Source organism: Gadus morhua, chromosome 9 (assembly GCF_902167405.1).
Source record: "Gadus morhua chromosome 9, gadMor3.0, whole genome shotgun sequence".
NCBI classification, from domain to species: Eukaryota; Metazoa; Chordata; class Actinopteri; order Gadiformes; family Gadidae; genus Gadus; species Gadus morhua.
Genome location: NC_044056.1, coordinates 11,338,421 through 11,352,211, shown reverse-complemented (window position 1 = coordinate 11,352,211; position 13,791 = coordinate 11,338,421). Strand labels below are relative to the sequence as shown.

Here is a 13,791-nt window from a genome sequence, read left to right as displayed (position 1 = left end):
ACACACACACACACAAAGAAACACACACAAGCACAAAGAAACACGCAGGGTTACTAAGGATGTTAACATAGATCAGCCTGATGTTTGTTTAATGTGTCACTGATAGTTCTCATAAGATAGATAGTTCTCATAAGATAGACAGACAGAAAGACGAGATATATATATATATATATATATATATATATATATATATATATATATATATATATATATATATATATATATATATATATATATATATATATATATATATATAGGACAACGTTGACAACACATGATATAACGTTATATAGTTCAAGTAAGATGGAGCCTCAGAATTAAGCTCAATATTATTAAAGGAGACGTATTATGGTGTTTTCCCAACAAGTAAACACAGTATTTGAGTTCCAGACAACATGTTTTCTAAGCTTTTTTTTCTAAGTTTTGGCTGGAAATAGCTTTTAGGAAAAAATTCTCCCTATCGCTATTCCCCTCTGTTTCAGTCCCTTCAGAATGCGCTGTTCCTGGTGTCTGTAGCTTTAATGCAAATGAGCTGCTGCCCATTGACCAATGAGCTGTCAGACTGAACCACAGCATGGAGGAGAAGGGATGGTTGCCGTTTGCAGACTCCTGGAGCTCTATATCTATATAATATACTATAATAATAATAATATTATATATTGGTATTTATATAATATTATATCTAATAACAGGGCCAAAAGCTATGTGCGCCTCGGATGATATTATGAATCATAAAGACTGCGTCTGACGTCTCTGGTACTTCCACAACAAGCAAGACTCGTAGTGGGGGATATCTTGGCCATGGTTGAGAAGAATTGGGGGAAAGGAACTTTGGCCTCGGGAGTACAATCCTTTTCTCCTCCATGTCTCCTCCTCCGGACTGCCGCCGAAGCTCTGGCGGCAGTCCGGCAGAGAAAGGGATTGTACTCTCGGAGCTCAGCTACCGGGCTGCCGCCGAGTTCCCCCCTCCGGAGCTGCTCGTCCGCTGGTCCACAAAATCGTAGCTATGCTCTGATTGGAGGGGAGTGGGGAAGTGGGAGGTAATATTCAGGAGTGACCCCTTCCTACCTAGGAGGGGGCACCGAAACTGACTAGCTCGGTTGGTAACTGTAGGCGTGTTACTTTCAGAAATGTGTATCTCACTGACAAAATCATGTACAGAATTTTTTCAAATTTTGTATGCGTGTGGGAGCACCAGAGACCCAAAACAACACCCCAAATCCCAGGAAAAGTGTTGTTTTCATGATATTTCCCCTTTAATATCGCAAAAGTCCAATTTGTCCTGTTTGAGTAATTTAATAATATTTGCACATTGGCAACATGTTCCTATAAAAAAAGAAAAAAAAAATCCTTCTAGTAACTTTCTAATCACATACTTATCTCTGCCCCTCATCGGGCAGATAATGTCATTATGGAGCCGGACGACCACAGTGTTCGTATCTGAAAGACCTCTTGGCTGTGGGGCCGGACGGACAAACATCTTATCGCTAATTAACAATGATTTTAAGTAAAGGGCACAACACACACAGTCCAGTGTTTGCACCACTAGCCTACTGAGTATTCCTGACCAGCGCCACAAATAGAATCAGAGGAAACTACCCAGCGAACATACACGTGGGTCCCATTGAATCAACAATAAAAAGTGTTTATTAAGTCTCTTTGTACCAACTCTTAGATACGGCGCATCACAAATAGCTACTCTACTTATATATAAACACTTTAGACTATAAATACTCAAGAACACCCAGAATACTAAAAACAAGGAGACCAAAGCATTCAGCAGACGCTTTGCGACTTACAGTAAGCATATTTGTCAGAAGAAAGAGAAACAACAATATATCGCTGTCGGTAAAGTAAGGATGTTCATAGAATCAAGTGCCAAACACTAACAATCACTAGGTTAACCAATTCAAAAGTATACAACAGAGATAGCTAGGATAAGATGCTACACGATGCCAAGTACTATTTTAAGTGCTTTTGTAAAATCGGAACTAGAGAAAATTCATTGGGAAACCTTCTCCATCATTTGTTGAATTTCTTCTTTAGACTTTTCCACAAGTTTACATTTTTTGCAAACTATTGTGTACAAACTATAAAAGGGTTTACCAAAATGTCCAAAATGTGCGAAAACACCAAGAAAGTGTGGAAAAACTTTGAGAGGTGGGTGTGGGGTCAGGGTCCGGTCTTACCAGGTCCGGCCAGGGGGATCAGGACCCTGATGGCCTGCAGGAGCAGGTCTGGTCTGACCCGGGACCCCTGAAGGGTCCCCAGGACCACCAGGTGATCCTGGGTCTCAACAAACTCCACCAGGTGGTCATCACTCACTGCATGGAGGGGGGGGGGGGGGGGGGGGGGGGAGCCAGAGAGAGGGACGGAGGGAGGGGGAGTGGGCGAGAGGGAGGGAGAGACAGAGAGGGGGACAGAGGGAGGGGGAGGGGGCGAGAGGGAGGTAGAGACAGAGAGAGGGACAGAGGGAGGGGGAGTGGGCGAGAGGGAGGTAGAGACAGAGAGAGGGACGCAGGGAGGGGGAGTGGGCGAGAGGGAGGTAGAGACAGAGAGAGGGACGCAGGGAGGGGGAGTGGGCGAGAGGGAGGGAGAGACAGAGAGAGGGACGCAGGGAGGGGGAGGGGGCGAGAGGGAGGGAGAGACAGAGAGAGGGACGGAGTGAGGGGGAGTGGGCGAGAGGGGGACAGAGAGAGAGAGACAAAAAGAGGCAGGGAAAGAGAGTGAGTTGGAGACACATATCCCTTGTATTTTATGTCTTCATTTAATATTTGTAATTATTTATATAAAGAAAGATCATTTTTTTCCATGTCGTAAAGGATATTTGTGATTTAATTGATGAGAGGGAGAAAGAGAGAGAGAGCAGTAGAGAGAGTGAGAGAGCAAGAGAGAGGGAGAGAGAGAGAGAGAGCGAGAGAGAGAGACAGAGAGTAGTAGAGAGAGCGAGAGACAGACAGAGTGAGTGAGTGTGTGTTACCTCTCTCCAAGAGGAGCTGCAGGGAGGTACAGCCCTGCAGCAGCACCTCCTCGCTGGAGGAGAACCTCCTCATGGCCTCAACCAGCAGACCGAACACCTCCTCCTCCTCCTCCAACACCAAGAGGGGCAGCATGTCTACACACACACACACACACCATGTCAGAGGTACACACACAAACACACACAATAACACGTGTCAGATGTCCACACACACACACACACACACACACACACACACACACACACACACACACACACACACACACACACACACACACACACACACACACACACACACACACACACACACTTTTAGAGAAACTAGCATCAGTATGCGGTATGATAAGAATAATAGATTTATAAAGACACTCATAATGCAACAGACAATTAACATCGGCAATAAAACACACATGCACACACACACACACAAACTCTCTCACGCACACACACACACACACACACACACACACACACACACACACACACACACACACACACACACACACACACACACACACACACACACACACACACGAAGAACAGGATCATTTAAGGCCTAAAGTGTCATCCCTATGTCATATTGAGGACTGTGGATTCCTGGGGCTGAAGCCATTAAACAGGGAGGGCCGTCATTAGGGACTAAACTGGAAATTTACTACCAGAGTAACCATAGCAGCCTGTACTCCTAGTAGTCTCACAAATCAGACAAGTCTTATCATCTAGAGTCTGATAGCAGAAGAGCTCAGATCAGGCTGAACGGGCGGTTTGCTTTCTGCTCTTCGTATTTATTTTATAAATATGCTTACATATATATATATATTCAGCTAGATCGGATGTGCTGCTGTAACACAGAAGGTCTGCTGGATAGTAGCGACACAAGTCTGCTTCACCACTTTCTTCAATGTTGCTGGTAAAGTGACTTAAAAGATAAAGCATAGTTTAACATGCCATGGGACATTGACATTCTTCCGTTGTTAGTTTATCACAGGTGTGTGTGCATAGCCTATAGGTATGTGTGTGTGTAGATAGTAGGCAGTGATTATATTGTCCGAACCAATTCAAAAAGGTCAGTTATTTTGGGAATAAAACGGTCGACAATGGGAGCCGAAAATAGTACACACACACACACACACACACACACACACACACACACACACACACACACACACACACACACACACACACACACACACACACACACACACACACACACACACACACACACACACACACACACACACACACGTCTCACCTTGCCCCAGCAGCAGAGCCAGGGCCCGCAGACCCACCATGGTCACCCTGACGTCGCTGCTGTACAGAGACAGCACCTTCAGCAGCAGCCTGCAGACAGGCCGGAGCACGTTAGAGACCCCTCCACCCAGCCACACCGGCCATGTTCAGGAAGGCGCTTAAAGGGCCAGTGAACCAACCTAATGTACGCACTTATTTTATGTTGTACGTTGTGGCACTTAAAAATAGTACTCTGTGTAGCATCTTATCCTAGCTATCTTTGTTGTATACGGGGAATGGGTTAACCTAGTGATGGTTAGTGCTTGGCACTTGGTTCTATGAACATCATTACTGTACCCATAGCGATATATTGTTGTTTCTCTTTCTTCTGACACATATACTTATTGCAAGACACTTTGGAATAAAGCGTCTGCTAAATGCTCTTAATGTAAATGTAAGCCAAACTTATGTTCATTTAATAACTTCTTAGCATGTCCTCAATGTAGTGATCTATGCCATTTTGTCACTGCTTTAACTTCTTTAATAAAACCACAACTCAGAAGAGACAGGGGTAGTTTGTGAACGTTCGACTCGGCTCGAGCACTAGACCCGTTAGTTTGGTGACGTTGAAGGAACACAAAGAGGCTATGCTAATAGCATGGTGTGTGTGCGTGTGTGTGTGCAGTGGTGTAGTCTACGTGATACGCAGGTATACGCCGTATACCCACTAGGAACGCACCAGGATTTGCGTATACCCACTTAAAAATGTGCACGGATACGTATCAATCGTCTTGTGACAGCTCTTTCACTTCTGTATTTATTTTTCGCAAATACCGGTTGGGTATAACTGCAATAAAATACTTTGAGCAGGGGAAGTTATCTCCTACATTCACCATTCCTAAAATTCCCCCTGCGCGCACTGCTCGCGTTCTGCCCTGTCTCTGTTATTACGAAGCGCGAAGCGGCCCCTCCTTCTCGCGTGTGTGTGCGTGTGTGTGTGCGCGCGCGCGCGCGTGCGTGCGTGTGTGTCCAGTACTCCCATATTAATGTGTAAACCACATAATAAGTAGTCAACAGAAGACAATGTTTTAATCCCACTTTATATCTCCTTGTTACTTTTAGATGAGAACCCCCTGGCCAGCCTTTCAGACTGGGTGTCAGGCTAGGGAATTTAAAAACAGGCATCCTTGGTTAGAGTGGAGGGAAAAAAAGTTAGGTAAATGTCAGCCAACATACAGTTGGTTTGCACAATTGAAATTCATAATGTTAATCACTATGCAAATGAGAGTATAGCTAATTCATGGTCATTTTTAAGGTGCAGTAATTTCACACTTTTACACAATTCAATTAGGCCTACTGTATGGTATGTTAGATAACAACAGTAAGAGCTCAAATTAGAGCAATTGAAAGCGTGAAACATTAGTCGTCATCTCCTTCTCATGCACTGGTTAGCCATGGTTGTAAACAGTTCATTAAATTATTTTGAGTAGATTTTGTCCTTGTTTAGCATGTGCTATTGCTACTATAGATATACAAAGGACAACTTTTCATTTTTGTGTTCTATTTGTTCATACTGTTATTTAAACTGATAAACCTACTCAGCTTTCCATGATTGTTGATAATCGTTATACTCTTAAATACTCTTACACTCACCCTGCGTTGGTGAGTGTGGTGCGACACCCCATAAGCGCCACACACGTACACGTACCGGTGGGACGGGTTTGTACGAGGCTGGGAGGGAATCATCACAGTATACCCACTACAATAAAATAGACTACACCACTGTGTGTGTGTGTGTGTGTGTGTGTGTGTGTGTGTGTGTGTGTGTGTGTGTGTGTGTGTGTGTGTGTGTGTGTGTGTGTGTGTGTGTGTGTGTGTGTGTGTGTGTGTGTGTGTGTGTGCGCGTGTGTGTGTGGGAACCATGGGGATAACACACCCCACTTCCTTCCTTGAACTCTTACAACACAAAGCGTGCCAACTGAAAAAGGGAGAGAAATGCACCAAGCCATTATAATGAATACCCTGTCATCATAAAATGAGGGTCAAATGAGTATCAAGCCCTAACAGATGCTCCTGGGTTAGTATAAAGCAGGCTCCACTTACTGGTGCACAGCCAGTACCTCCCATTCTCGGGCCTCTTCCAGTGAGCACGTTAACTGGTCCAGCGTCCTGGGCCGGATCTCGATCAGACGGCACAGCAGCGACCAGCCTACCTGGAGACGAGACAGCCGGTTGAGTTACAGCCCATAAACGGCCTGATGTAGAGGCTACAGGTGTAGAGCCGTAACCTGTCGGCCAGTCACTTGTAATTCACACTACACTCATCGCTGGTTTCACTGTGTAGCTATTTCTGCATACATTATATGGTTACATTATGTTATGATTGTATGTCAACAGTTTACTGTGCAATAATCATTCGAATTATACAAATAATATTATTATCGTCTGTATTCCGTACCTTTATGTGATTGTGGGGGGGGGGGGGGCGAACAAGACCACACCATGGATGAATATGTACTGTATATGATCACCTGAGCGCGTGCACAATTACACGTGATGTCACATGACGTGACGCAGCGTGAAGCAGCGTGAAGCAGCGTGTAAACGTGCACGCGCTCAGACGCTCCACTCCCCAGTCCCCGTCATGTGGACTGAGGAGGCTCAGCCGACACAGGCCAGCTCTTAAAGTGGCTTGGGACGCCTTGTTAACCTTCAGCCGGATCGTTAAAGGTTAACGAGGGACGATGATTCAGTCCTTTTAAGAAGTTGGCGTGGCTCGCCTCTGAAGGTAGAACAACGAAGGAAACTAAAACTCAGGTGTGAGTGTCACTGCTCCAGCAGTCACCAACCTTAGCCCTTAAACCTAACTATTACCCTTACATTAACCCCTAAACCTAACCCTAGCCCCTAAACCTAACTATAACCCTAACCTTAAACTAACCATAACCCTTAAACCGTTCTCTAACTCGAACTCCGCCCATTTGGCTCTGCTGTGAGCGCCACTTGTTTTCCAGGCAGGGGTGTCTCGAGCAGGAGGGGCGTTTCCAGGCAGGTTTCCCTGCCTGGAAACGCCCCTCCTGCTCGACACACCCCTGCCTGGAAAACAAGGCAGGCAGGGGTGTGAGGGGCGAGTCCAGGCACGGGCGTGTCGACCAGGAGGGGCCCAGGCAGGGCATAGATCTGGGGGGGATATGTCTCCCCCCAAAGACTTGATTTGTCAGCCCAAAGAAATGTGGCAGCGGATTGAGTCTGATTGAAAGTTGACTTTCAAGAAAACTGTCAAAACCTACGTTTAACAACACAACTTGTGATATAATTGATTTTTTTTTATTGTGAAGTGACTGTCAATTTTGTTAAATGTTATTGGATAATACTCCTGGGCCAGCCGGACTAAACTAGCCTGGAGTCTCAGTCCAGACCCCAAGCAACAGTCAATCCGAGGCTCTTTAGGTATTGATTAAAATATGAAATAATCCTAAAGGGCCAATATGTCTTTGTATCTTTACCTGCTGGACTCCTTTGCTGTCGATGTAGGTTGACAGCACCAGCATCAGAGGGACGTGGACGTCTTTGTCTTCAAACAGCTCTGCTGCTGCAGAGACCACAAAGAAACAAAGAGGACTTCAGCAAGGCTGGGACCATAAACCTAACTAAAACCCCTACCTTAACCCCTACCTAACCAGAACCAGAAACAGAGAGGACATCGACGGGGAGGAGACCTCTCTGCTCTCCGTCCCCATGCTGAGGCTTATCATGGTAATTTACACTTAAAGAGAAGCGTGCAACTGAGAAAAAAGAACTCGAACTTATGAAACAGAGGGGAAATAAAATGTCTTACAAAGATGTACGTATACATAGATGTGTTTAAATACAGAATATCCAACAGTCACGCGTATAATCTCCTACATCCTTTAGTTTGAGCTCTCTATAAACGTATGCACAATTTACACACTTATAAATCAGCAGAGTAGTAGTCCTACCATCGTCCGTGTGCGCGTGGAACAGCAGATCCTGGATGATCTGTATCAGCGTCATCAGCTGCCTGTCCCCCTGCACGTTGCTCAGCCGGACCACCAGCTTCTTGATGCTCTCCTCCAGGTCCTCTTTGTTCACCATGGTGTCCCAGGGTGTCAGCTCAGCTTGTCCGGAGAACTGATCATCCGGTGGCCCACATGAGGCTCGAGTCATGCGGCATCTACTCACGATTTGCTGCCGCTCTGCAGCGCCAAAGGACGGTTACAGAGACGCATCAGAGCGGGGGACCAACACGGGGAGAAAAGACCATGTGGGGTGCAGCCGGACGTCAAAACAAACACAACAGCCCGGGGTGGGTGAGCCAATCGCTGCTGTTGTGAGGAATGCGTCGGGTGGTTCCTAGTTCCACGGAGACATGTTCCCTTTCTGTTTCTGAGGGGACGGACGGACGGACGTGCGTTCACCGTGACGTGTGTTGCTTCCTCCCGACTGTCATATGACTTCTCTGGGATTCAGGACTTCAGTCTGAAACCTCCCGTCCGAGGAGAGGCGAGCAGGGATCAGCGAACAAAGTAAGAAGAGACGCTTTATGTTGTTGTTTGGTTACTTTGATGAACAGCTCACGCCACTATGAGAGTTAATTATAAAGTTTTACCGGTTGTCTCCCCTTTAGTATCCGCGGTCGCTTTAGGAATTTATAGGAAGTGGAGGTTTGATGAGGACTGGATCTGTGGGTTTTACTTTACGGCAGTCCGCAGACAGCTGGTGCATTCAGTCTCCCATTAACATCATCATAACCTGTATACCAGCAGGTCGGGGTGACGTGCACCAGTGGCAATCGGTCCACGATGGAATATTGATTAGCAAAAATGGGCGTCGAGACAGTTGAAGACGATCAGTGTTGGTGTTATTATGTATAACGACTGTTTGTGCGGGGAGAGTGAATGGTTTGATGGACTGTAGCACTGGGTTGGAGTTTAAACGACGAGACAAGTTGTCAATAATAACAATCCTCGAGGGAGGTCACCTGTGGAACGCGCCGCGCCCCCGTGTATCGCTATTGGCTCGACTGACTAGGCTTAGGGAGGATCCTGGGTTGTAGCGTTATCCCGGTTTACCACCGCGCAGCTTCCGGTTCAGTTGTTAACAGTCTAGAGCGACCATAATTACAAACCAAAAGGGAGAATAAATCTGAATTTTGAAAAGTCTGTGACAGTTTTATGTCAGAAACATGTAACAGACATATCTCTCTCACTCTCTCACTCGCCTCTCGAAGCTATAGCATCTCAAAGTCCCGCCCCCTCTCTCACCAATAACGCTAATTTGCTGCATCTCGTTCCAGGCGGTCCGTCGTAACACTAGAACGCCTGACTGGAACAAGACTAGCCAGACAATAAGCAGCGACGTGATTTCATTTCCCTGGCATGTCACAGAAAACCCTCAGCGATTTCGGATCAGACGCCAAACCGTCCGCCGAGAACCGGACACCCAGGGTGTAACCGACGCGCCTCACTTTCGCATGTCCAGCAGCAAGCACCATGACCCCCCGCTGCGCCGCCTAACCAGCCCCATGGGGGACGGGGAGAAGAAAGCGACCGACGATGGAGAACGTAGCCTCATCAGCCCCCAACTGGATGGAGTCCCGGTCACCGCTTATGGTACCGACCTCCAGGACCCGGACGCAGCCCGACCCCCTACGCCGGGGTTCGTGTACGTATTGACGTTCTTCTCCGCCCTCGGGGGCTTCATCTTCGGCTACGACACGGGGGTGGTGTCCGGGGCCATGCTGCTGTTGAAGAGAGAGATGCACCTGGACGCCCTTTGGCAGGAGCTGGTGGTGTCGAGCACCGTGGGGGCCGCGGCGCTCTCCGCCCTAATGGGGGGTTTCCTGAACGGGGTGTTTGGCCGCCGGATCTGCATCCTGTTGGCCAGCGGCATCTTCAGCGTCGGCGGAGTTGTCCTGGGCACCGCGCCGGATAAGATTACCCTTCTCCTAGGAAGGGTCATCGTTGGCTTGGGTATAGGTACGTTTTCTGGTTCTGTTGTTCTGTTGAGCTTTTATTAAAGTATTTATTTGTAGGCTAGTGTGAAAGTGTTTGAATATACTAGAGTGGTTCTCAACCTTGGTGTCGCGACCCCACTAGGGCTCCCCTGATACGGGTCGCAGGAGATGTCTGACATAAGCTGATGTTTGGGTATCCTTTTGATAATTTAGTAATGTTTATGAATGCCCTGCCTGATGATTCCTAGCCTAACCAAATCACTTAGATCCTGGTCAGAGAGGTTGGGCTCAGCATAGACACTAAACAGATCAGATCATGTAAACAGAGGAAAGTTATCTTATCAAGTCTATTTTATCTGTTTAGAACCTTATCACCGTGTCTCAAAGGGCTTCATATGCCACGTTATACAGACCCCCTTATCTCCGGATTAAACCTAAAGGGCGAGGAAAAATCCTCAAATGATCCAGGAAGAAACGTCTAGGGACCCAGAAGAGCAACCCCTTCGTTTCAGGGTCATTAGGGGGCTGTAGGGGCTGGTGGGGCAGACATGACGGTGTATACGTAGTAGTAGTAGTGATGGTGTTTATAGGTAGTGGTGTTCGTGATGGTGTTTATAGGTAGTGGTGTTTATAAGTAGTAGTGACAGTGTTAATACGTAGTAGTAGTGATAGTGTTAGTAATGAACAGAGCTCTGTGTCATGTATCTGCTCGATGATGATGATGATGATGATGATGATGATGATGATGATGTGGGCTGTGTGCTAGGGCTGGCCTCCATGACGGTCCCGGTGTACATCGCGGAGGTGGCCCCCCCCCACCTCAGGGGCCAGCTGGTCACCCTCAACCAGCTCTTCATCACCGGGGGCCAGTTCAGCGCCAGCATGGTGGACGGGGCCTTCAGCTACTTGGAGAAGGACGGCTGGAGGTACATCAAGGATATCATCTTCTCTCTCGTTTGTGTGTGTGCGCACCACACCCCTCTAATTAGACAGTTTACCCCTTCTCTTTGTCTTTCTGTTCTCTCTCTCTCTCTCTCTCTCTCTCTCTCTCTCTCTCTCTCTCTCTCTCTCTCTCTCTCTCTCTCTCTCTCTCTCTCTCTCTCTCTCTCTCTCTCTCTCTCTCTCTTTACTACTACTACTACGTTGGTTTACATCTTGAAGAGCCCTAGAGTTATATTTAAATTTCCCAGAGGATGTGGTTTAGGCTCAGACCGCCTTGTGACACCGTCCGCATATTCAAATTAATATCTGGCCTCGTCTGGGCGCCCATCTTCATGAGCATTCAGAATGCTGATCTAACTCTGTGCGATATTGAAGAATTTGTTTAAATGTCCAGCAGAATATACTCTGGGGAAGCCTTCTGTGCAGATCTGGGTAGCTCTGTCGATCGCTGCCCTTTTATTGGCCATCTCTTCGAAGTCCTGCTCTCAGACAGCGGGACTCCTTGATCAACAAAATCCTTTTCAGATAAACTGGTTGAACACAAGTATTGGCTGACAAAAGCAGCAACGTCAGTGTAGACTTAGCTGTGAAGTCTACAGTCCAGTCCATGATAGGGACGACCAATACTGCCTCTGGATAACACACCAGGGCCAACACAGGGGACCTTCAGGGCAAAGGTCAGACAGTAGGGGTGTAACGATTCATGCGATGCATCGATGAATCGATTGTCAGTCCTACCGATTCAACTAAATCGATCTGCTAAAATAAATAAATAGAATGAATCGCTTTGGCTTCACCAATAATCGATATAAATGCTTTAAATCGTATGAATCGATTATGATTAATGTTTTAAGACTTAGTTTACACGTTTATTTTGTGAAGTGGAGCTCGGTAATCCGTGACTCTGTCATCAGCTAGTCAGCTTGCAAGGAAGTCCCACAAGAGTTTTTTTTTCTCCCTCACCCTCTACTGGTGCATTTCAAACATGGCAGAGAGCGGCAGCGAGATTGTTAATGCACCAGCAAACTTGAAATCCAAAGTGTGGAAGCATTTTGGCTTCACAAAGAATAATGGTAAAATTGACAAAGGGTATCACATTATTGCATGTTTATTCACGGATATAGAATTTTGGTTCAAAGTTACTGAATCGAATCGTGGTTTACAGAATCGAATCGAATCGTTCCAAAAAAAAAAATTGTCTTTGAATCGAATCGCCAACTACTGAATCGTTAATCGAATCGAATCGTCTGAAGCCAAAGATTCACACCTCTATCAGACAGTGATTAGCAGTACACAATGAGGGTCATGTTGTGAGACCGTGGCCTGTGTCTCTGACCAGCAGACCACAGGTCAGAGATACAGGCAGGGCTCCTGCCAGCAGCACTCCCCAGGTCAGAGAGACAGGCAGTCAGAGAGACAGGCCGTCAGAGAGACAGGCAGTCCCCAGGCCAGAGAGCCAGGCAGTACTCAGGTCAGAGGGACAGGCAGTCCTCAGGTCAGAGAGAAATGAAGTCCCCAGGTCAGAGAGACAGGCAGTCTCCAGCCAGTCCGTGCTCTGATCTGATCCTGGGTCAGGAGACGACCCTGTTCAGGTCTCCTTCTGATCTTAATCCCTGCCCCTCTCCTCTCTTCATCTTCCATTTCTTTCTCCTTATGGTCTCTCTTTCCCTCACTGTCTCTCCCCCTCTTCCAACACCACCATCAACCATATCCACCACCACCCTCAACACCACCCAACACACCACCACCGCCTCCTCCTCTCTTCTCCCATCCACTCCCCCCCTCCCTACGCCTACCTCCACCTCTCCCCTTCCCCACCTGTCCACCTCTCCTCCCGACCACCCCCTCCACCAACACCACCTCTCCTACACCATCCAACACCCCACCACCTCCACCACCACTACCTCTCCTCCCCAACACCACGTCTCCAACACCATCCAACACCCCTCCACCTCCACCTCCACCCTCTCCCCCCGCCAGGTACATGCTGGGTCTGTCGGTGGTCCCGGCCCTGCTCCAGTTCGGGGGGTTCCTTTTCCTCCCAGAGAGCCCCCGCTGGCTGCTGCAGAAGGGGCGGGGCCAGGAGGGCCGCGTGGTGCTGCAGCGAATCAGAGGGGGGCGGGGCGTTGACCAGGAGTACGACACCATCAGGACCAGCGTGGAGGAGGAGGAGAAGCAAGCGGGCGGAGGTAAGGACATCATCAACAGCTCCAACTGTACACCCAGGACTTTATCTGTTCTTCTGTTTTAAAACCACACTCAGTACAGGGGCTTTTATTTTGGAGGGATCATTTCCTGTCTAGTTGTCATTTTGCTATAAATTGGATCTCAGCATGATCTCGGCATGATCTTAGCATCATTTTAGCATGGTCTTAGCTTGGTCTAAGCATCATCTTAGCATCATCTTAGCTTGAGCTTAGAATGGTCTTAGCATGATCTTGGCATCATCTTAGAATCATCCTTACAGGTCCTGGTTAAGTAATGCTTTGAAGTTGTTCCTCTGTGTTTAATGTTACCCCGCTGTGACGATATATAAGCCAATTAATTAGCAGGTTGAGTACAAGCCGTTTCAAAACCCATCCACTTGTGACTGGTTGGTGACCCCAGAGTTCATCCGGCCGTCATAAAGCCTGGTGACCCTCAGAACAGAGGTGTCCTGTAC

The 13,791-nt window shown here is 47.4% G+C and overlaps 2 protein-coding genes across 5 annotated transcripts in view; one reads left to right on the top strand and one right to left on the bottom strand.

The window, feature by feature from the left end:
- Positions 1-8,436, bottom strand: part of lrrk2 (leucine-rich repeat kinase 2) — a 38,314-nt gene extending 29,878 nt beyond the window's left edge. For both annotated transcript variants that reach the window (XM_030365227.1, XM_030365228.1), the window contains exons 1-6: positions 8,191-8,436; positions 7,717-7,802; positions 6,314-6,423; positions 4,233-4,321; positions 2,981-3,115; positions 2,190-2,324 (exon numbers count right to left, since the gene is read on the bottom strand). In XM_030365227.1, the coding sequence (XP_030221087.1) occupies positions 2,190-2,324; positions 2,981-3,115; positions 4,233-4,321; positions 6,314-6,423; positions 7,717-7,802; positions 8,191-8,398 (763 nt within the window). In that variant the 5' untranslated portion in view covers positions 8,399-8,436. The remainder of the gene's footprint in view (positions 1-2,189; positions 2,325-2,980; positions 3,116-4,232; positions 4,322-6,313; positions 6,424-7,716; positions 7,803-8,190) is intronic.
- Positions 8,437-8,620: 184 nt separating this feature from the next.
- LOC115550332 (proton myo-inositol cotransporter) overlaps positions 8,621-13,791 on the top strand; it is an 11,069-nt gene continuing 5,898 nt past the window's right edge. For all 3 annotated transcript variants that reach the window (XM_030365265.1, XM_030365264.1, XM_030365263.1), the window contains exons 1-4: positions 8,621-8,757; positions 9,528-10,209; positions 10,954-11,113; positions 13,110-13,318. In XM_030365265.1, coding sequence (XP_030221125.1) covers positions 9,705-10,209; positions 10,954-11,113; positions 13,110-13,318 — 874 coding nt within the window. In that variant the 5' untranslated portion in view covers positions 8,621-8,757; positions 9,528-9,704. The remainder of the gene's footprint in view (positions 8,758-9,527; positions 10,210-10,953; positions 11,114-13,109; positions 13,319-13,791) is intronic.